General features: G+C 45.7%; 2 protein-coding genes across 3 annotated transcripts in view; both read right to left on the bottom strand.

Moving 5' to 3' along the window:
- Window positions 1-5,068: 5,068 nt before the first annotated feature.
- CDADC1 (cytidine and dCMP deaminase domain containing 1) lies at window positions 5,069-21,081 on the bottom strand. Of its 2 annotated transcripts, none has more exons than XM_085577789.1 (9): window positions 20,922-21,081; window positions 17,452-17,546; window positions 16,061-16,238; window positions 14,738-15,316; window positions 12,746-12,795; window positions 11,593-11,762; window positions 10,354-10,543; window positions 9,761-9,821; window positions 5,069-6,149 (listed from the first exon to the last, which is right to left on the bottom strand). In XM_085577789.1, the coding sequence occupies exons 1-9, from the start codon at window positions 20,992-20,994 to the stop codon at window positions 6,046-6,048; spliced, it is 1,500 nt and encodes a 499-aa protein (XP_085433915.1). In that variant the 5' UTR covers window positions 20,995-21,081; the 3' UTR covers window positions 5,069-6,045. The 2 variants fall into 2 exon arrangements, with proteins under 2 accessions (XP_085433915.1, XP_021384088.1); XM_021528413.3 differs by lacking the exon at window positions 5,069-6,149 and adding an exon at window positions 6,344-8,662 and having other exon boundaries at window positions 20,922-21,080.
- The window catches only part of MLNR (motilin receptor), an 18,776-nt gene continuing 12,919 nt past the window's right edge, over window positions 17,452-23,308 (bottom strand). Inside the window, exon 3 of the mRNA XM_085577799.1 lies at window positions 17,452-17,546. The gene's annotated coding sequence lies outside the window, so the exon portion shown is untranslated. The remainder of the gene's footprint in view (window positions 17,547-23,308) is intronic.

Genomic DNA, 23,308 nt, shown 5'->3' with positions numbered 1-23,308 from the left:
AGCCTTGCACTGTCACCACTACTACAAGAGCCCCATGGCTGCCTCCATTGCCCTGCGGGCACTGGCAGCTGCTGGGAGGCCTTTGCTGCTGAGCACTGGCCCAGGAAAGCCCCGCATTGCCCTCGCTGTGTCATACTGCAGAGCCCTGCTGTGGCACGGCACGGCCAGGTATCCCACACCATCTCAACCTCCTCCCTCCCTCAGTGTACCAAATTTGCATGTTGGTAGTAATGCCCGCAGGGCCATGGGACAAGTGTGTGCCTTTCTTCAGGGCCTCTCTCTCCCCCAGGCACAGATTTGGAAATGAAATTTCCAAATGCCATTGTCCCATGGCCAAAAATGTAACCTGTATATTTTAACTGCCACACTGTGCCAGCAGACACCTCCAGCATGTTGAGCTTTGACAAGTAGTTGGACACAACCAGCACCTGACTACCCAGCTGACAGGTAGGAACAGTTTTTTGGTTGCACAACAGACACCATCCCAGTCATGGCATCATAGCCCAGCTCCTCACAGTTAAAGAAACAGAACCCACCCAAATCCCCAAAGCAGCTCTCCTGGGAAGAGCTATCAGTATACCAATGAATAGTTATTTCTTCTGAGTGCGTGGAGAAGACAGCACCTTGTCTTTGGGGCCATGAATGCCTTACTCAACTCTTATGAATAGAGGCCCTTTATTTCCAAATTGCTGGGTACGTTGTCTCTACTGGCGCTCAGCTTTGGCAATGCCCTTCAACTCCCTTGTAGAACAGCTGGCTTGACAAGCGTTTGGAGCGGATTTAAAAATACCGTTGTCAAAGCAGAGCCCGCTGCATCTGTTTGTGCAAACATGCAGTCAGGGCTGGCTTTTCGGCACAGCCCTGCCCCGGCAGCCAGCAGGGAGCAAACAAACCCGGCCTTTGCTCAGGCAGATGGTCAGATGCCCAACAGGCTCTGTGTGCTTGGGACAAGCAGGAGCCTGCAAGGAGCAGGTCTCTCGAAATCCCATGGGGGAAGTGGAGAAAGGCATCTCCTCCCTGTTTTAAGGGTGGGTGTGGGGGAAAATTTATACTCACAGATGAACTCACCTTGTGCCTCAAGGAACCTCATGGGCAGAGCCACAATTAGCTCATAGCACAGAGCAGGCTCTTGCTGTGGGCTGGCAGCCTTCCTGTCAAAGGCTCAAAGGAAAGTGACGTTGGGGACTAGCAGGCAAGAAAGCAGGACGTCCCAGGGGACAGCAGGCAATGCAGAGGGAGGAGAGACGTATGTTCCTTCTAACAAAAGACCCAGCTCTCCTGCTAATACATACCACTTCTAGCCATGCAGTTAAGCTCCTCTGCTTCCTGCTGGCTTTTGTTTTCTCTAGCTAAATCTGTCTTTCCCCAAAATAGGAATGAAAGACAAAGTGAAGGTGAATGCACTGGCATTCACACTATCTTACATATGTCTTTCAGGTAGCTCTGAAATAACACTGGGGAGGAGGAAATGTGTCTGTGCTGGCATTTGTGTGACATGTCCCTAAGGCCTGGCTCTTGTTGACGTTATTGTTCAAGTGCTTCATGGTTTCCCCACATTTCTTCAACCCCTTGTTTTTCCTCCAAGTTAGAAATTTAGCTGCCCTGGTGGAAAATTTACTGGCAAAGCAGTGAGGTGACCTCACTGGAGCCAAAGTACAGATAGTTGAGCAACGAGGGCAAAGAAAGAGGAAAAACTCAGGCTTAGTTGTTAGTATACCTGTCTTGTGCCACTGATGAACATGGTGAAGCTGGAACAGACCCCATCCCTCGAAAAATGATCCTGTAGCTACGGGAAGCCACCCAGTCCTGAGGCAGAGCCTGGCTTCCCAGAAAATCAAAGTGGAAAATTTCCTGTACAAACAGCTGATACTTGGGGTGCAGAAGATAAACGTCACACTGCAAAATACCCCAGGGAAAAAACTATGCTCAGCATTTTCCTCTGCATGTCTGTTCCCAGCCCAAGCATGGTGAAGCCTGTACTGCTGTACACGAAGTGAGAAGGCCCTTTATCTACACAGCAGACATGCCAGCCATGATTCTTCCTCTTCGCATTTATGAGTTTTGAGCTGCCTTGAGCGTTCTGACATTTATAATGAGCACCAGCACACCTTTGTCTTGTTCTGACCGCAGCAGCAGGACTCTCTGGGTACCAGTCACAATTACAGAAGCATAGAGTGGTTGGGGTTGGAAGGGACCTCTGGACACCACCTTGTCCAACACCTCTGCTAAAGCAGAAACAGATTGCAAAGGATTGCAGCAAGGTGGGTTTTGAGTGTCTCCAGGGAAGCAAACACCACAGCCTATCTGGACAGTCTGTTCCAGTCGGTTCCATTCAATAAGAATTTTTCCCTCATAGTCAGATGGAACTCCCTGTGCTTCATGTATACTCGTTGCTCCATGCTCCTTTCACTGGGATCCACTGGAGTGTGGCCGCACTATCTTTACAGCTCCAAGCCTAAGACATTTGTTTCACTAATATAATACATGTAAACAACACAATATAAATGTCGTGGCAGACGAGAGCTGGAGTTGCTCCCGGGCGGGAGCATCCCTGCGGAGCCCGGCACTCCCTGGCTCCCGCTCCCCGGGCATTTCCCTGCCAACAGCGCCCTCTCCCGGCCTTCCTTTGCCGTCTGGCGGGGGCGGCCCCGCCGGGCAAATTAATTTAATTTAATGCGAATCCAATCTGAGCACGATAATGAGGAATAAACACATCTTAGAACGACTTCCCTTTACTCCTCTCTTCTTCTCGGGCTCAACGACACTCCGAATTGTCCAACTTCTCCCCTCCAGCAGCACAGGGGAAGAGGAATGCCAACTGCGCTCAGTCACACTTTTGTCTCTGCCACTCCTTCGTCTCGGGGGGAGGTCTCCTCACACTCTAGCCTGTTACACCGTGGGTCCCTCCCACGGGCGAGAGTCCTCCAGGAATTTCAACATGCATCCTTCCCTCGGGCTGCAGTTCTTCATGAACTGCTCCATTGTGGGTCACAAGTCCTGCCAGCAAACCTGCTCCGGAGGGGCTCCTCTCTCCACTGACTTCCCACAGGTGCTGCCAGGATCCCGCTCCAGCACGGGCTTCCCACGGGGTCACAGCCTCCTTTGGCTCCTGCTCCAGCGTGGAGCTCTCCCTGGGCTGCAGGGGGATACAGGCTCCCCATGGGACCTCCCTGGGCTGCAGGGGGATACAGGCTCCCCTAGGGACCCCCCTGGGCTGCAGGGGGATACAGGCTCCCCATGGGACCCCCCTGGGCTGCAGGGGGATACAGGCTCCCCATGGGACCTCCCTGGGCTGCAGGGGGATACAGGCTCCCCATGGGACCTCCCTGGGCTGCAGGGGGACACAGGCTCCCCATGGGACCTCCCTGGGCTGCAGGGGGATACAGGCTCCCCTGTGCACCTCCCTGGGCTGCAGGGGGATACAGGCTCCCCTGTGCACCTCCCTGGGCTGCAGGGGGATACAGGCTCCCCTGTGCACCTCCCTGGGCTGCAGGGGGATACAGGCTCCTCTATGGACCTCCCTGGGCTGCAGGGGGATACAGGCTCCCCATGGGACCTCCCTGGGCTGCAGGGGGACACAGGCTCCCCATGGAACCTCCCTGGGCTGCAGGGGGATACAGGCTCCCCATGGGACCTCCCTGGGCTGCAGGGGGATACAGGCTCCCCTAGGGACCCCCCTGGGCTGCAGGGGGATACAGGCTCCTCTATGGACCTCCCTGGGCTGCAGGGGGATACAGGCTCCCCTGTGCACCTCCCTGGGCTGCAGGGGGACACAGGCTCCCCATGGGACCTCCCTGGGCTGCAGGGGGACACAGGCTCCCCATGGGACCCCCCTGGGCTGCAGGGGGATACAGGCTCCCCATGGGACCCCCCTGGGCTGCAGGGGGATACAGGCTCCCCATGGGACCCCCCTGGGCTGCAGGGGGATACAGGCTCCCCATGGGACCCCCCTGGGCTGCAGGGGGATACAGGCTCCCCATGGGACCCCCCTGGGCTGCAGGGGGATACAGGCTCCCCATGGGACCCCCCTGGGCTGCAGGGGGATACAGGCTCCCCTGTGCACCTCCCTGGGCTGCAGGGGGACACAGGCTCCCCATGGGACCTCCCTGGGCTGCAGGGGGATACAGGCTCCCCTAGGGACCCCCCTGGGCTGCAGGGGGATACAGGCTCCTCTATGGACCTCCCTGGGCTGCAGGGGGACACAGGCTCCCCATGGGACCCCCCTGGGCTGCAGGGGGACACAGGCTCCCCATGGGACCTCCCTGGGCTGCAGGGGGATACAGGCTCCCCATGGGACCCCCCTGGGCTGCAGGGGGACACAGGCTCCTCTATGGACCTCCCTGGGCTGCAGGGGGATACAGGCTCCCCATGGGACCTCCCTGGGCTGCAGGGGGATACAGGCTCCTCTATGGACCTCCCTGGGCTGCAGGGGGATACAGGCTCCCCATGGGACCTCCCTGGGCTGCAGGGGGACACAGGCTCCCCATGGAACCTCCCTGGGCTGCAGGGGGATACAGGCTCCCCATGGGACCCCCCTGGGCTGCAGGGGGATACAGGCTCCCCTGTGCACCTCCCTGGGCTGCAGGGGGACACAGGCTCCCCATGGGACCTCCCTGGGCTGCAGGGGGATACAGGCTCCCCATGGGACCCCCCTGGGCTGCAGGGGGATACAGGCTCCCCATGGGACCCCCCTGGGCTGCAGGGGGATACAGGCTCCCCTGTGCACCTCCCTGGGCTGCAGGGGGATACAGGCTCCCCTGTGCACCTCCCTGGGATGCAGGGGGATACAGGCTCCCCTGTGCACCTCCCTGGGCTGCAGGGGGATACAGGCTCCCCATGGGACCCCCCTGGGCTGCAGGGGGACACAGGCTCCCCATGGGACCTCCCTGGGCTGCAGGGGGATACAGGCTCCCCTGTGCACCTCCCTGGGCTGCAGGGGGATACAGGCTCCCCTGTGCACCTCCCTGGGCTGCAGGGGGATACAGGCTCCCCTAGGGACCCCCCTGGGCTGCAGGGGCTCAGCTGCCTCTGCATGGTCTGCACCAGGGGCTGCAGGGGAATCTGTGCTCCAGCACCCACAGCACCTCCCGCCCCTCCTTTTCCACTGACCTTGGTGACTGCAGAGCTGCTCCTCTCACATATTCTCACTCTTCTCTCTGGCTGCAATGGTGCAGCTTTTCCCCACTTCTTTAACCTATTACTCCACTGGCACCATCATGGTGGCTGCTGGGCTTGGCCTTGGCCAGAGCTTCATCCATCCTGGAGCTGGCTGGCATTGGATCTGTCAGATATGGGCAAAACTTCTGGAAGCATCTCACAGAAGCAACCCCAGAAGCCACCCACTACCAAAACCTTGCCACACAAACCCAATGCAACAGTAACCCAGATCTATTTGAAATCAGCACATACCATAAGCCTTCTTTGCTTTCCTATTCTCCAAGTCACTTACTGGATCCAACAAATTAAAGCCAGATATTTGGAGCCTGGCTTGCAGGCCCAACGGCTGAAACAAATAAACCTATCTAGAAGACTACAAAGCTTTTCAGCGTACTCCCCACATAAAACATAGCTCTGGGAAGCCTGTCCCTTTGCCAGTCTCGCTGTGTCCCACTGTGGGACTCACTGTGGTCTATGATGACGTTTCAGTTCAAGAGCACTTCTGAAAGTAATTTCCCATCTGTTCCCACATACTGTATGTGGCTCTGCAACATGAGCCACTCTTGGAGGGCATTGAGTGGATTCCTTTCAGCTTAACAGGAAAACTAACTGTAGGAATAGCCATAATACACTCCACTGGCTATCAGGCCCTCAGTCCAAATGCCTGGAACCAGGTAGATGTAAAACCCGCAGTGGGCCAGAGCCCCACGTCACCCACCTGGTGTTACAGCCTCGCTGCCCTGCAGCTGCACTGGGGATGGGCACCGTTCTTGGGCCCCATCACGGCAGTGATCCCGCTCTGCTCTGCTCTTTGGTGACTGGGAACTGGGGCCCCTGGCTATGCCCATACACAGAGCAGCAAGGCACGAGGCAAGGCAGGGACCAATTCTACTGCTGCATGGTCAAAGCTTCACCACTCTGATCCTCTCCAACCAAGGAACAGGCCGTGGAGGTGGCAGCTTGCAGTCCTCCCTGATGCAGGTCACATTCTCCTGAGGAAGAGGAAATTAATCCTCACAGGCCAAGGAAGGGGATTCCAGCCTTTTCCTGGGTTTGGCAGGAGGCATAGTCTCATGTTGAGACAAATTCTTCACGCAGAGCAGAGGGAGGCCTGTAAGGAGTGTGAGCATTCCAAAGCACTCTCTAATGCTCCTAATAACCCAAAGTATTTAAAAATACACTTCAGTACTTATTGTCAGAATAATTTATTAGTAGGAAGCATGTTTTGCTGTAAGGCAGACAAAAGAGAATTTCTGTAATTCTCAGTCAGAAGGCCAAATTATTACTGATAGTTAATATCTGCAATTAAAATGATTGCTTTGAAATGAATGAGTCTCAAAATGCATATGGAAATTTCATACAATGTATAAAATATATAACTTCTACATTTCTTGAGTAAATACTTTGCAGTTTTTGTGTAAGAAATACACATCCTAGAGCTGATTTGCAAAATAAGCACTGAAGATGTCCAGTATTCTGTAACTCTCTCTGGTAAGCAGACAAGCAGAGCAGCACCTACACAGTCCATAGGCTGAGAGAGGAACCCCATTTGCATTGCACCTCTTGGCCAAGATAAAGTCTTCCAGTAAAAATTAAGGTAGGGTTATAATGACAATCAGAGCCTACAGAAATGTTTGAGCCTCTGGAAGAATCTGTAGAATATAATAAGACAGAAATAAAGCCAGGCTTCCAAGCCTTCAGCCTTACAAGGGATTCCAAGTTTCACAGGAAGTTTTGTAAAAAAATCTTCCATTTTAAAAAAGTTATTAAAAGTAAAGGTAGACTCTTAACTCCTCCTGAGGTAGAGATTACCAGCAGCATTCACTGCAGTGTAGTTATTTCATGTGTGTGATATTTTACTTAATTTACTTTTCTGGGTACCCAGGCAACCTATGATGTTTATGGGACTTTTCAATTTCAGTTGTTCCTATGAAGAAACAGATTTTACTAAGTTTGATACCAGCAAACGGATCACTATAAAACTTGAAGGGGCCTTAAATCTGGCCCTGTTTTTTTGCTTGCTTTTACTTCATGTAGATGAGCATTGCCAATGGATTATGGAAACAAGAAGGTTTCAGTAGCTGGACTACAGACTTTTTATCCTAATTTGGATGGTTTACACTATCCAGTCATAGCTCTCCTATCCAGTTCTAAGTTTCCCCAAAACCTAAAAGGAACAAAAATAACCTACAGGTGCATCTTAAAACATAACTCCCCTTCCAAGACTTTAAGAAGGGCAGCAAAGACAAAATGCATGAAAGAATTGGGAAAGGGCTGTTTATATACCCTACCAGCAAGACCAGAAAAAGATTTAAGGTATTTCCACTGGAGAGCTCAGCAGAGGAGTGAACAGAAGTCTTGGGGCATCTGCTAAAACAAACACTTAGAGGTCAGATTCAAAGCAGGAAACAGATGGGAATAAAAAGATTCTGGGTACAACTCTTTGTTCTGGTTATGCATTACTTCAATTACTCAAAACTAGCAACAATATTAGACTGCAGTTTCAGTGGCTGTTTCAATGTCACCCTTGTATGTAGTCATCCAAGAGATGGGCGCCTGAAAAAATTTGGGCTACTGGTACAGATCATCCTATCTAAGAAACAACAGGACACTGGTGATTTATTAGTTTTTGTAGTCCTAGGAGCCTGTCAGTGAAGATTACCAAAACCTCAACACCAGCAATCTTCACAGGTATGTAGGTGCCAGTGAGATGCATATAGCCAAATGCTTTTATGCCTGCCTCCAGAAGCTAAGAAAAAGCAAAATTAATCTCTGTCTTCATTAATTCAGATGGACTGCATGTGAGGAAGCACACAGGGCAGCAAGGCAAGTACCACAAAACGAAACAGCTCTGCTGCTATGGTAGGGTTTCTGAGAGACAAGATTGGTTTCCAATCCATTTAGCTAGCAATGACTGCTATCCCAATGGTTTTGTGTCTATTATACTGAGAAGCAGACTGAGAAGCAAAAGCCACTTTCTAGAACAGACACTATTGCTGGTGATTATTTACCTACCATTTCCTAGAAGATTCCCTTGAAGATTTTATTTTAAGAAGTACGGCTTATTTCTGCCATTTTCTAGCCCAGAACTTATAAATCCATTCCTTCAATCCATACCCCAAGTAAATAAGACACCATTTTATTATTACTCTGATCTACCACCAGTGAACTTTCAGTATAATTTTTTTAATGTGTTAAAAATGATCAGCCACCCAGTTACTTTCACAGAAAATACAAGCAGCATTTTTTCGCCAGGAGCTTCTAAATTAAAAAGACCTTCAGGTAACGCTGTAAAACACTTAAGACATAATAAATAAACTTATTCTAAAGTTCACTTTCCAAACAATAAATAAAACTCTTCCTTATTTGAAAGTGCAAACAGGCTGTATTATAAAAAGTATGAAGCAAGACTGCAGGAAGTGCTTAATTGCTCAGTAATGACCAAGACACAGTTTCTTGCTTTGGTGCTGCTGGTCATCCAGCGATTTTGTTTTCTGGACCCCGTCTAAAGAAAAAAACATGCATGGAGCATTAATATAACAGCAAGCATAACCTAATACTCAGCATGGAAAGACACACTGGAATAACACTGGGAGCGGGGAACGGGGTGGAGATTGTCTTTTTCTCCTTACAGAGGACATGCAATAATCATAGCTAAAAGGAATACACCAAGGAAAGAGAGGAACTTAAACCAGTGCAGTATTGAAAACTGCACATCACATTAAAGAAAACTGTTAGAGAAATGAGCCTTGTTAAATTTGTCAAAGTACCCCAAGATTAATCTTTCTCCAGCTGGATCTGAAAACCATTAAGAGAGAGAGGGACAAACAAGCCCTAACATTTTGCAGTGATCACTAATATCATAAACAATACTGTGAGCCCTCCCCTCCCCCCTTCCCCCAGCCCATAGGAAGTAGCTAACAAAAAGACTTCTCCATTAATCTATCTCAGTACATGTTAGGAATTTGCTTGGAGTATGTGGCTATTTGTGTGCCACAGAAACTAACTTCAGTCTTTTTTATGGTCCTAGCACAGTACTCAATTCATCTTTACACTGCATCTTCATGCTTGAAGCACAAAAATTATTTATCTGCCATTTTCCATGTTGCTTTCCCCTCTGGATGAGTAACATTTTAAGGATTGGTAGCTAACAGCAGATGCCTATGGTGGGTCTCTTTTGTAGCACAAAAAGGCTTCAAAATAAGACTTATCCAAACTCTGTTTTGAAAAGATGACAGCTCCCTTGTTATAGGGAGCTCACTCTAAAAGCTCTAATCTAAAAAGTCTTTCTAGAACCAAATTTAAAACATGATTAAGCAGTCTGAAATTATCTACGTACCAAACAGCATGTTGCTGACCTTCATAGTAGCATTGCTGGATTTTGTAATGTGTGTCAATGCCAAGCATTTTGTTCCAAGTAAGTTCATCTATTACAGTTAGCTCATCTATTCAAAAACCTCAGAAAACTTTTCACAGCAAAACTTAACTCACTGAAGTCAAGACTAATTAAGACTAAACACTCCCAGAGGGAATCAGGTTGGTTTCAAATGTGATCTGACTTATTGACTGCAGTTATAAAATGAATTAATAAAAAAATACTTACTTTCCCTGGCTATAGGGTCATGGAATTCAAGTGCATTAGTCTGCAATGGACTTAACTGCCACTGGTAAAAGAAGAAGAAAATGTTTACTTATTTCAGAAGACAGAATAAGGAGCCAAGCAAGACAGGAAAAGGACCCTACAGGCCTTCACTGAGAGGCATGACTAGGGGTGAGGTGGGGAATGAAGAACGCTCTCTTGAACACATTTGCTTTGAGGACAAGTAACTGTTACAGGCATGCAGACATTAACTCCCTTGAGAAGGAGGAATGAGGCTGCTACACCTCCAGTGCTTCAGTTTGTCCGGGAGAGTGCCCTGACTGCAGGTGCACTTGGCCACATTTGATACCCACTGTAGCTCTTTTGGGAACTGCTAGAAAGGCAAACAAAATCACACAGCGACCTCCCAAATCATGCTGTCACTATGCTGTGACAGGGGAGGCTTGGAGAGAACTTCACCATGTGAAGAGATCACCTCCAACAACAGCTAGTTAGAGGCAAATCCTCCATGTAGATAGAAAAAACAGAGCTCACTCTACTCTCCCATCAATGCTGCCCCCAGTTTTTAGAATACAGTACATTTAGACATTACTTACTGTAAATTTGCTTACACCCTCAAGTTCACCAAACTTCATGTAGGATATGTCTGCTTTCTTTTTTCCAGCATCAACATCTCCTGCATAGATCTGCTTGATACCAGCTCCTTTAATTAAAGGGACACATTCATCACATGGACATTTTGTTACAAATATCATGCTTCTCTCATCTGGCTTTATTTCTCGACACCTACAAGCAGTCAGAAAACAGAATTTCAGAGTTTGTATCTTGGTAGTTTTCAATTGTTACAAATTTTATGCCTCAGAAAACAAGCAAAAAATTATATATACTCTCAGAAGCAACTTATTCCTAATCAAGTGCACAAGTACAAAATGAAATCTGGTTTGGTATCACTATGTGTGAACAACACCCATCCTATGTCTCCACACATATTATTGTTGAAAGCTTCATCAACTGCCACAATTCCTCATTTTGGGTTATAGCATGGTCTAGTAAGAAGCAGAGCCAGTGGCTTGTATCTGAAGGATAACTGAAGGAGACAATATCCTTTAAAAACAAAGTTCATTTAAGAAATCTCAAGAAACCCCAGGAGCTGACTGTGCCAATATCCAACTTCTACATCACTGGCATAAAAAAGACTGTGACCGTAATTCACAGTTTGTCACAATGACATCACACATTGTCCAAGTTTGGGCTGGAATACAGTTAATTTATTCTCAGCAGTTGGTGCAGTGCTGTCTTTTGGATTTAGTATGAGAATAATGTTGAAAACAGACTGATGTTTTAGTTGTTGCTAAGTAATGCTTACTCTGAATCAAGTGCTTTGATTCATATTCTGGCAGTGAGGAGCTGCACAAGAAGCAGGAATGGTGACCCAAACTGGACCAAAGGATATTCCATGCTAGAGAGCGCCACTCCCAGTATATCAACTGGGGGAGTTATAGCCTAGAAGGGACATTGATGAGAGTTTGGGGATGGGGTTGGGCATTGATCAGTGGCTGATGAGCAATTGTATTGTGCATTACTTGTTTTTACCTTGGGTTTTATTGTTATCTACAATTATTAATAAATTTTAATTTGTTTCAATTATTATACTGTTCTTGTCTCAATCTACAAGTTTTACTTTTGATTCTTCTCCCCATTCCACTGGGGCAGGGAATGAGAAAGAGGCTGCCTGGTGTGTACCTTCCCCACTGGGTTTAAACCACAACATGCATTTATCATGAAATTGTTTCCAAACCATCTCATTCTTCTCTGTGGAAAAATAAACCCATTACCTGAATGTCAGGGCATTCTGCTCCGCATGGATAATGTATCTGAACTTTCTGATTTCCCGATCTTTTTGCTTATCATCCATGTGTGGAAAATCAGCATATTCAGATCCAACAGGAAAGGCATTGTAACCACAGCCTATAAAATACATTGCTCCTGTTCCATCACAGCCTCTCTGCAACAGTAAAAAAAGCATCAAATTTGGAGGCATTTTAACCAAGTTCTAAGTCAAAGTACAGTTTTGCATGATCAGACAGCTCAGCTCTTGCCAAAGGCTCCATATCTGTATGAAGCTTTTCCACTGAGTCCTGTAGGAGCTGCACAGGTAAAGTATAACACCTCTGTTACCTGCACCAGGCTTTTGGGGTTTTCCTTTTGGCAAGTAATACAGACAGCAAGGACAAGAAGTCTGAAGGATTTAGTCCTTAACAACATACGCCATTAAATACAGCTGGAGTTCATCCCTGATGTAACAGAGATGGTGTTTTGCCTGACTTTTAGCAGACTCAGTGACCAGTGGGCTGATAAGAGGCAATTGGTGATTGAAATAAGTAAAAGAAACAAAACAGCAATAAGCAGCTGATAACTGAAGGCTTAAAAACAAATTAAAATTATGTTGCAGCTGTGTGAAGAATGAGGCTTCCTGGGATTGGCAACATGCATAAGCAGAGATACAAAGAACAAAAACTTTATGTTTGGATGGGAAAAACACTGTAACAATATTCATAGAAAAATACCACTTTGATCCAAAAAGGAATGTGCTAAAGCCCATATAGCATTTATATCCTCAGGAGACTGTCACGCTATAGTTGCACTGAGACTTTTCCTAAAAAGAGCTGCAAAGAGGTGCCATGCAGGGCACACGCTGCCTGATCAGCAGCTGTGGCAATACCTTGTAGCCAGGATACCTGGAATAACTGACAATGACTGGGAAAGCAGGCACACTGAAAATCCATGCAGAGACACTGCTGTAATTACTAAAATAATTTATACTTCCTCTTCATCTTAAAGCATAACAATGAACCAGCCATTAACTGAGTTATTAAAGCTGTGTGTGGGTATGAAAAACAGAAGCAAATAAACTTTAAGGAAAATAACAAGTGCAAATCCAGTGTATGAATTGTGAGTGCAAGAAAAAGTAACTTTTCCAATACTTACTGATTTTTCCTCTGCCCAAATAATAGCTCCAACTCCCGTTTTATGATCCTCTAAAATACATAACATTTTAGGAGTAAATAACAAATAAAGCATTTCTGATTTACCTATACATTAACATATGACATCCTAGAGTAAGGAACAACATTTATTGTTGCTTTGTGAACAGGAGGAATAAAAGCTTGGAAATTATATGAATCTACTGTAAAAGCTGTGTGTGCTTTTACTGCAAGGCAGTCATTCTAGAATTTTGCTGTGTACATTTCTTCAAAAATGAAATGAAGTAACCAACACATACCTAAAATGTGTGCCAAGAATATGTGTGGACAGGTTCACTGATGTGAGACATCTAACTGATAGGAACCTTCTTGTTTACTACTTAATTTAATGACTTAATTTCTGCTATTCTTTAAGTTTACGCTTCTGTGATCTGAAGTCCTATCAAAATTAGACCTATTTTATACCAAATTCAGAGACAAAATATTAACAATTGGATTTTGGGGGTGCAGTCTATCACCACCATAGGAAAACTGGTACAGAGCTTTCCTTATGTGACTTGGATGGTTTTTATGACACTTGAAAATCTTCCCCAGTAGCTACTGATGAGAATCTTCAGCATATCAAGGAGAAAAAACACTTCAGGCTTCCATTGATTAATATTGCAGAACACACTGTTTCCATGAATCATTTCCATCATCCTTAGTATCACTGCCATATGCAATAACTCAAAGAGGGTCTTTCCTGCCAAAGATGTCCTTCATCAAAGCTGTCTTCATCTATATTCTGCGTATTTATTAGACACTGATGAAGAGAAGATGATAATGACTAATTAAACCAGCAAAGAAAATATCCTATCCCATGTTCTTGCTCCCTTTATATCCACCTATATAATAGTGTAAAGCACCTTAATATGTGTGTGAGCTGCTATTTATTTTAATTTAATTACAGTGCAATAAAAGTTGGCTCAAACCCCAGACCTTAGTCCAGGCTGAATACTACAGCTAAACCTGAATTTTGCTGTTCCAAGAGTGAGTACTCAAACTTGGTCATTTCATCTTGCTCTGCATAATGGAAGCTGTACAAAGAACTCATAACTGGTTCCATGGAACTTCTGAATTACATCTAAAAAATGTCATTTCTGCAATTTTTGGAGAAGAAATTTGCTGAGGGTACCTGACCTTGTTGGGTTTGGATGGGTGCGTTGGGGGGATTAGTTTTGGTTTAAGCTTTATATATGTACTATTTGTTTGTTTACAATGGTTTTTAAAAAGCCACTATCATATCTAGAGTACAAAACCATCTCTATGGATTACCATCAAGTTTTAAGCTTTCTGTTCTCTGGAAGAACCTATCACTTTCCTGCATTGGTACCCAGAGAGAATAAAGCAGCTAACAGAAGTCATCCCTATCAAGAGACAGTCAGTAACTATCTGTCAGTAACTATCTTTCTACCTCAGAAACCTGGACATAAAATTCCAGCATCTGTGCAAAGAAAACCCCTATCAGATATATTAGCACTTTCACTAATAACTATGAGACTTAATATAATGGTACTGAATGTCCTACTGAAGGATATTATTTCACTGTTTTTTTTCTGAAGTGTATATAATCTTCTTGAAATATTGACATTTACTTGATAACAGAAGCATCTTGTGAGACCTCAGTAAAAAGAGCCTCAGAGCAACTTCAAGAATTTAAATGTCATTCTGTTCTATTTTCAGCTGGGTGTTGGACAGGGCAGGGCAGGACATTGGCAGGGCAGTGTTTGCCAGCACTGTATGTGAAACACCTGCACTGATTTCCTCATGGAAAGCTTTCACACACAGTACTGTGTGCCCCTGTGGAGTCTTTACTATTACTGTTGCACTTGTTTCACATGTGTAGGAACAGCATTGAGCAGCTTGCTTAAGGAAGTATGTGGAAGAATAAGGCTGATATTAGGAACTTGCTCTACTGATGAGACCCCATCATTCCTGTGCTCCAGTAACGACTCACCTGTCCGATAGGCAAGTAGCCTGGCTTGTATCATACAGTGCCTTGCCACGTCCTGGGGCAAACACTGGTCATCTGCTTCATTCGTACGTTGGGATCCACTCCTGTAAAAGCCAAAGCATCCAAAGACAGGGACACTGGCAGCCACTGATGCCAACACCAAGACAAGATCTTTCATATTCTGTCTAAGGTTGCTGAAGTACGGGTTTTCACAGAGGTTCTCCAGTCCTATTGTCATCAATATTTGCTTGTGTATTTCCTCATTTGAAATTAGAAATAAACTTTCATACTCTTTTATTCTCTCTTGCCTACATGCAGTATAAAAGTCAGTGTTATAGTCAGGCTGTGATTTTGCTATTTTCTGAATAAAATCAAACTTGGTGGAAGTTTCTTCAATAAACTGCACCATGTAGCACACCAAAGGTTGAAGCAACACACACACACGAGCACGACTGTTTGACTTCAGTCTTTCCACTGCTTTGGCATCCAGCTTTGCATCTTCAGTGCTTGTTGGATTGGATACCTCATTCTGCAAGCTGATCTCAGGATCCGCAGGCCAGTAAGAAATCCTGTTCACCCCGGCTGGAAGAGAAGATAATGCAGCAGAAGAAACCATGCAAGTCCAATGGAACATAAAGCTCATATTCACTATTGTTTAATCCTGGTTTTTCTTATTTAAGGCCCCATGTCCTGCCTAAGGGCTGTCTAGACAACAAAAATGCTGGTAGATAGAAGTATCAAGGGTTATCCAACTTAATAATCAGATTCAGATAAAAATTTGAGTTACCCAAGTTCTCAAATCCCAAGATCTTTGTGACTGCCTAATTTTGCATCTTACATCCAACAGATAAATTAGCAACACACAAAAAGAAGTTAGCACAGACAGACATTGCTGCTGAGATTAAAAATCAATATTTGCAGAAGGGCTGTACCAGCAGATCCCATTTCTCTGGAAGTGAATGATCTGATTTGTCTTCGAATCTCATAGGGAAAAGAAAGCCTGTGATTCCTGCATAAAAACCTATTTTTCCCTGTCAGCAGAAGGACAGTCAGAACCTCAGCAGTGTAGCCCAGCTGAGAGACAAGGACCACCAGTAATAATGGTTGCACATTACAGAAAAATAGGGTCTTGGCAGCAAACCCCAGTTTATTGACCATCAGCTCCAGGAAATGCACATTCATTTTTTCCTTATGGAAAACATCAACGCAGGCTACACAAATCAGGGATTTGCATTCACAACTGGCACAGTCCAAAGAGAAAACAGGCTTTCTGTTTTCAATCACAAGCGTAACATCTACTCATACTCTACTACAGTCATTGCTTACCATTTACAATCATTTTTAAACAAGTTGAACATGGTTTTCTGGAAAAATAAAGATCACAGTTTTTAAGTCTTGATCCATGTTTAATGAGTGCAATCTGGCCAGCATGCAAGTCTGTACTAGAGCAATGAAGACCGATAATCTTCATATTTTTCACCACTACCAGACCACTCTTCTTCACCTACAGAGAAAGGCATTATTATTATTTTACTTTTTTTCAGTATTGATTCCACAAAGAGGTTACAACTCTTCCTTGGATAACAGAAAGCAACCAGCAGCACAGAACTCTTCAATACAAATTAATCATTAAACAACCTGCATTTTCCTAAGCATTTTTTCTTGTTTTGTTTTCACATGTGCCTGTTAATATCAGGGTGCTGTGTCTCTGTCAAACTACAGAGAGGGACTTGTCACAAATTCCTGATTTTTTCTGGTCATTGCTTTGCCTGTAACAAAATCCAGAAGCAGCATAGGAAATTCTGTAAATTATAGCTGAAACCTTCTCTGAATCACCCAAATCACCCAGCATCTGGAAATGCTCATTAATTTAATTTCTGTCTTAAGCCTGATCATCCTGAGAGCTAATAGCTTCTCTAGTTTTCAGCTTCTCTAGCTTTCTGCCTCTCTAGATGTCTCTTCTATGTAATGAATCCTGGTTATAAAGAATCTTCCATGGAAGAAGTCTGCATACCACAGGCAAGAGCTATTACATCTGGATTCCCACGTATTATGAAAAAAATGGATACAAACTAGTTTGATGAAGCTGGTGAAACAGATCTCTTTATGCAATCCAGCTGCTACTGAACAGTTGTCTTAGATCTGTAAATTATTCAACTGCTGTGTGGCTATAGAAATGAGACTTCACTAAAGCCAAGTGCCATTTCTAACCCAATTACTAAATTTCAAACTGCTTTTGAAGGCTACAGGTGCTACTCAGCTGTCCCTCCTTGGGATCTAGCCTGGGACATACCCAGCATTGAAAATGAGGCCTAATTGTCACTCAGATTATTTCCTATCTTTTCTTGCCCTGGTTGATACCTGTGCTATGGATCTTAGCACATGGATATGCTCTGCACACAGGGTACATACCACACCTCCTTTGTCGTGCTCTTTAAAACACCTGCCATTTTTTTAGTGCTTGCTTCACCTCTTGGGGTATGCATCTATCCTTTCAGAGGTTTTCAGAAAGAGCATGCTATTTAGCCATTTTGCTATTTTTCTCCTACTACTGGATTTTTTTTTCTACTTCTAAGAAATATTTGAAAAATGTTTATTACATATGGTTGTTTCTTTTTTTTTCATCTGGACTATATGTCATCTAAAGAGCAGTTGGGTTAAATTCACTGAAGGAGCTCTTCAGAAAGACCAATTAACAATAAGCACAGACATTTTACCTGGGATTTTTTCTGCTGCTCAGCTGAGGGAAAGAGCTCCATCCAGAGACTCAATAAAGTAAAAAGATTGACCTTAGAAAGTCTTGGCATTTGACCTGTTTTGAAGAAAAAAAGAGAAATATTTATTAGGGAATACTTATAAAGAAACTCCGTACTGTGAACATTATTTTTCAAGTCTTCTGCACCACAGCTGCTTCAGAAGCTGGTTCTGCTCACTCAGCAGCTCCAGACACACTATCCTTTTCAGGAAAAAGTCACTGCCAACTCAGGATGTTCACATCTAGATGCAGATTTGTGCAACAAGAGGAACTGGTGAAACTTTCACTGAAATTCAGTGAGTCAGTTTGACTCAGAGGTGTAGAGCAGAAATCACAGATCAGATCATCAGACCTCCACAACTTAATGTGCTCAAATGATTCACAGATGCTTACGGAAATCTGAGACAGCTTCTAATTCAGCTTCAGACTCAACAAAGAAGAGGGCAAAAATATCCAGGCAACACATCATGATCTCACACTGATGTCTGCAGCAAGAGTGGATAAGCCATTGTGAAACTTTCCAGTTGCATTGGTTCTAGACATCCTGCTTCTGGATTCTTACAGTCTACTCAGATTTTGGCTAGGTTTTTTACAAAAATTTAAGCCTTTTGCTCAGGCTGTCACTTCTGACAAAATACTCAAATGCAAAAATCCCTCCTCAGAGCACAACCATGTTTTTGTGCTTCTACTCAAAATCTGAAAGTTGTCCTGTGAGGGATAGCACAACTCAGCATTACTGAGTCCCCCATAAAGGAAAGAGGAGGAAGCACTGTGCTGCTCAGTATAGCTTGCACTGTTCCAGATGTAAAACTCTCTTGCCTCACACTTGGCAAGAAGTTTATTAAGTCTTTGAAATATCTCCAGTCCCCATTTCAGAGGTGCTTACAGAGAGCTGTAATGAGCACATATTCCTCTACAGGTCTCACACATGCTGTCTGTAGTATTTCTATCTTTTCCCACAAATGTTACAGTTTTTGCAAAGGAGGACATGGCAGTGGCAAGAATGGAACAGAATAGAGAAAAACATTCTTTAAGTAGTTCTAGCAGCTTGGAAGAGATACAATCAGATACTAAGATTACCTAGCTGTGGGAGAGGGTTAGTTTAATGGCACATCTGTGAACCCAAACAATTAGGACAACAGATAAACATATGCAATCCATGACTAAAACACCATTTGCAGACAGTATTTTAACAGCTTTTTTCACACGTAAATGTGGTTTGGGAAAGTAAATATAGGCCTGTTAGCAGCAGTATCTGATGCCATATTGTCCACTGTTCCTTAGGGTGTCCAGCTCTGCTACCCCACTTGGCACAAGCACTGCAAAGGGCACCTGTTTGACACAGTCAGACACATGTCCTAGAAATGTACATGGCAAGCAGCACAAGATCTGCTGTCACTTGTACTAAAAGCAAACTGTAGAAGTAAGTCTACAAGCCACATCTAAAGAAGCAGAATCTGTTTTGTTAAATGGGAATTTGAGTTCATTCTCATTACAGGCCCCGTTTACTTCTGTCATAGCACACACATGTAGCAAGTTAAAACACATGTGGCAAGTTAAAACAGTGCAATTAATACCAATGCACACACACACTCCTTTGTGTTTTCTAAAATGGACTACAATATGACACACAGAGAAGACTTAAAACTGTATGCACCACAAAGAAGTTTTAATTACGCTTTGTTTTCTTGCACCTAACCTGAATATGACCTGTCAAATGCATGGGAAACAAACTGAAGAACATCCTGACATGCATTTATAATGAGAAGCATAAAAATATTCTGAAGAAGGAAAGAACTTTAGTAACAGTTATCGTATCTGTGTGTTTGCATCTTCACGTAGGTAGTTAAACACTCCCTTAAGTTCAACAGGGTGAAGAGAAGCCTGGTTAAAATGGACTGGAAAAAAAGGCAGAAGATATCTTACAGAATTAAAAGCAACTACAGAAGACTGGGGAAGTAAAGGAATCAGGCTCTCTGCTACTGAGAGCAAAGCCACATAGAAGGAGTGCTCTTTGCAGGTGCATCAGACCCACTTCACACAAAGGTATGATTTTATTCCTCCTGGTTACGGATCTTGCTTCAGTGAAGTGAGGCATGCTCTAGGGAAAGTGTGTGGAGGCTGGTGCCAAAAACCCTGCTGCACCTGGAAGCAAACAGGAGCCAGGCACAGCCTACCCGGACATGGCTCAGATCCAGGATTATGTCCTGCCTATAATGCAGGAGTTCCTAGTCCAAAGTCTGAAAGGCTTCTAACAAGTGCTTGACACCAGGGAGGAAGCTACCAGTGATATCGCTCTGCTGCCTGGAAAAAGGAAATTAAAACCCATTTTCAGACTTCATCGATTTTGCTTGCTTGGAAGCAGGATTTCCACAAAACCAGGATGAAACAAAATTCATATACCCACTCAGGAGAGCTGGCTGCTCTGTCATGGTGCTCAGTCTGAGAAACATATATACATCATATCTATATGCACACAACACTCCCTTGGGATGCAGCAGTAAAAAGGAAAGGAAAGAATCTGTGGAATCTACCAGCATCTGTTTCTCCTGGACATGCCCACTCTGTGAGAAAGTTGCTCTCTACCAAATCCATATCATGGGCCTGCTGTGGGGTTAGTTAGAACACTCCTCAGAAGGTGAGCATTTTCCTGCCCATTGCATTGTATGAACATTAAATATACTGATATAGGGCAAGAAATTGCTGTAACAGGGCACAAGGGGGGAGAAAAATACAATCTTATGTTATCAAAAGGCCCTCAGGCAGAAGGGTGTTGTCAAGCAGGAGTAGGGGAAAATGGAGGATATATATATATGTATTTTTTTTAATTTGATGTATAGATATATGCTTAACGATACTACACACAGAAATATAGATATACTTTATGCCTATATACACGCACTGTATATATAGCATACATGTGAACACACTAGATATATAGTATATATGTACACACACTATATATATAATATCAAGTGTGCATATATATAAAGTATATACTTATGTACTGGAGATGATACGTATATTTTTGTATATATATTTATATATAAAATTATAGGTACATATAAGTTATGGATACTTTATATATACAGACACATATGTGCATAGATAGATAGATGTTTATGTACATATACATTTTATTGCACTGTGTGTGAGGGTCAGGAGCACTCTCTAAGCATCACCGGCCGAGGGGGAAGGCGCGGGCTCTCTGAACATCCCTGGGATGAGGCGGAAAGCGTCCCCTGGGGAGAGGACAGAGCAGGTGGCCCCTGGATGGGCCCACTGGGTGAGGCGACACCCGCAAGGGGCCGGCCAGCGCACGCCCCCCTCACACCCACCCACCGGCCCGGTGTCAGCGCGGCGCTCCCGCGGTTCCGTCCCGGCGGGCCAGGCCCCGGCCCGCCTCCCTGCCACCCCCGCAGCCTGGCTCACCGGCCATGCTGTCGGTCTGCGTGCTCGCCGCTTTCACCCGCGGCCCCGCCGCCGCCTCCTCCGCGCCGTGCATGGGTCCCGGTGCCGTGCCGTGCCGGCGCCGGTGCGGTCCCGGTGCCGATGGCCGCGCCGTGCCGGTGCCCCCGCCGGCCCCGCGCCGCCCCCGGGCGGCACCGCCCCGTACCCGCCGCGGGGCGGGGCCGGTCGCTCGGCAACGGCCGCTGACGGGCGGGAGCCTCGGCCAATGGGGAGCGCGAGCGGCGCGGGGGCGGGCCCGGGGGCGGGGCGGTGGCTCCCGGCGCGGCCGCGCTCCGTAGCGGGGACACCGGGACACCGGGACACCGGGACACCGGGACACGGGGACACCGGGACACCGGGACACGGGGACACGGGGACACCGGGACACCGGGACACCGGGACACCGGGACACGGGGACACGGGGACACCGGGACACGGGGACACCGGGACACCGGGACACCGGGACACCGGGACACGGGGACACGGGGACACGGGGACACCGGGACACCGGGACACCGGGACACCGGGACACGGGGACACGGGGACACCGGGACACCGGGACACCGGGACACGGGGACACGGGGACACCGGGACACCGGGACACGGGGACACGGGGTGAGCTGCCTTGGAAGCGACCCGCCAGGATCAACCAGTCTACTTCTGGATCGGCACAGGACCACCCCCAGGGCACCATGCGCCTGAGAGCACTGTGCAAACGCTTCTCGAGCTCTCTTAGGTTCCAGTGCCCAGCCACCGTCTGGCTGAAGAGCCTTTTCCTGATATCCAACCTAAACCTCCCCTGACGCAGCTTCAGGCCATTCCCTAGGTCCTGTCGCTGTCAGCACACAGAAGAGCTCAGTGCCTGCCCCCACGCTGCCCCTCACGAGGAAGCTGTAACTGCGATCAGGGCTCCCCTCGGTCTCCTCCCGGCTGAACAGACCAAGGCACCTCAGTGCTCCCCATGCGGCTTCCCCTCAAGGCCTGCCACCACATTCGTAGCTCTCTTTTTGGACACTCTGTCTATTAGAACCACAGAAGAAGATCCAGAATATTCTGAGTTGGAAGGGATGCAACAGGATCATCAAGTCCAACTCTTGCTTGAACGGGATCCCAGGAAGTTATTTTCTGCAACAGGTGGCTCAGCTGAAGTGGTGCAGGTGGAGCAAAGAGCAGAGCCCCTGCTACTGTGCTTTACTTTATGGTGTTATGAGGGACTTGGGGATTGTGCTCTGACAGATTATTCAGCTTTCACCAGAGGTGTCTAGAGGGACCAACCTTCATAAATAAGCTCTGCTGGGCATCATGGTCGGCATAAACCATCTGCTTACGACCTCTGGGCTTTTAGATCGGAGCCTCTGGGGTGTAGTGCTTAATGTCCCTGCCATTTTTTCTAAATATCAGAGTATGTAAAAGCTTCTCTGTGGATACATTTTTGGAGGTATATCCATAAACTGCTGTCATGTATAAAACCCCAAAAAATTATTGCAAGTCAGTGACAAAAAAAATCCCATCTTGAAGAGTTTCAGAAGTCCCAGACCATCTAGACTACAAAGACTCAGGAATGCCTGAGGATTTAGGTCAGGAATTCCTGAACTAAAGCAATACAGAATTTTTTGAGTCTCAATTCAATTGAAGCCTAAAAACTGGATAAAAGCATGAATTAGGTTATAAGTAATTTCTTTCTAAGGATCCTTTTGTTTCATCTATGGCCTAAAATTAATTTATTTGCTGTGCATGCATTGCATGACTATCTCAGATGAATTTTTCTTGTTTGGAAAAATTCCCTTCTAGACACCCACTTCATGAAAGACTACAAAAATGCTTTGTGCATTTTCACTTATCAGTCTCTCAAAAGTGACTGGACCATTGATGAATTATCTGTTGAAATAGAGTGCATCAAGCAAATGTACCTTTAAGTACATTTTTATCCTGGTATTCCAAAAACAAACCAAGACTTACAAGAAGTCTCTCTGCTCTGTTACATCTTGAAGTGGGCTTTTCCCCACCTGTGTTAGAAAAACTTCTTTTTTCACAAGTAGCTTTCTGATTCAGACACAGTATTTGACTTGTGTGCTCTAGGGTTTCTGTTCAGAGCTGGGCATGGAGGTGGGCTGTTCGAGGGTCAGTAAGCCTGAAGTAAGTGGAAATCAAATTTACAGCAAAATTCATCTGCGATTTGCAGTCACCTCTTTGTGGTGGAGTTGTCTTCATTAGAGGTGAGGCAGCATGATAGATAGATAGATTAGATAGATAGATGATAGATAGATAGATAGATAGATAGATAGATAGATAGATAGATAGATAGATAGAGGGATAGATAGGTCCAATTTTACAATGGCTTCTAATCTAATTATGATCTTGAATTTGAA

Source organism: Lonchura striata, chromosome 1 (assembly GCF_050655825.1).
Source record: "Lonchura striata isolate lonStrDom1 chromosome 1, ASM5065582v1, whole genome shotgun sequence".
Lineage (NCBI taxonomy): Eukaryota > Metazoa > Chordata > Aves > Passeriformes > Estrildidae > Lonchura > Lonchura striata.
This window is presented reverse-complemented; position numbering and strand designations above follow the sequence as displayed.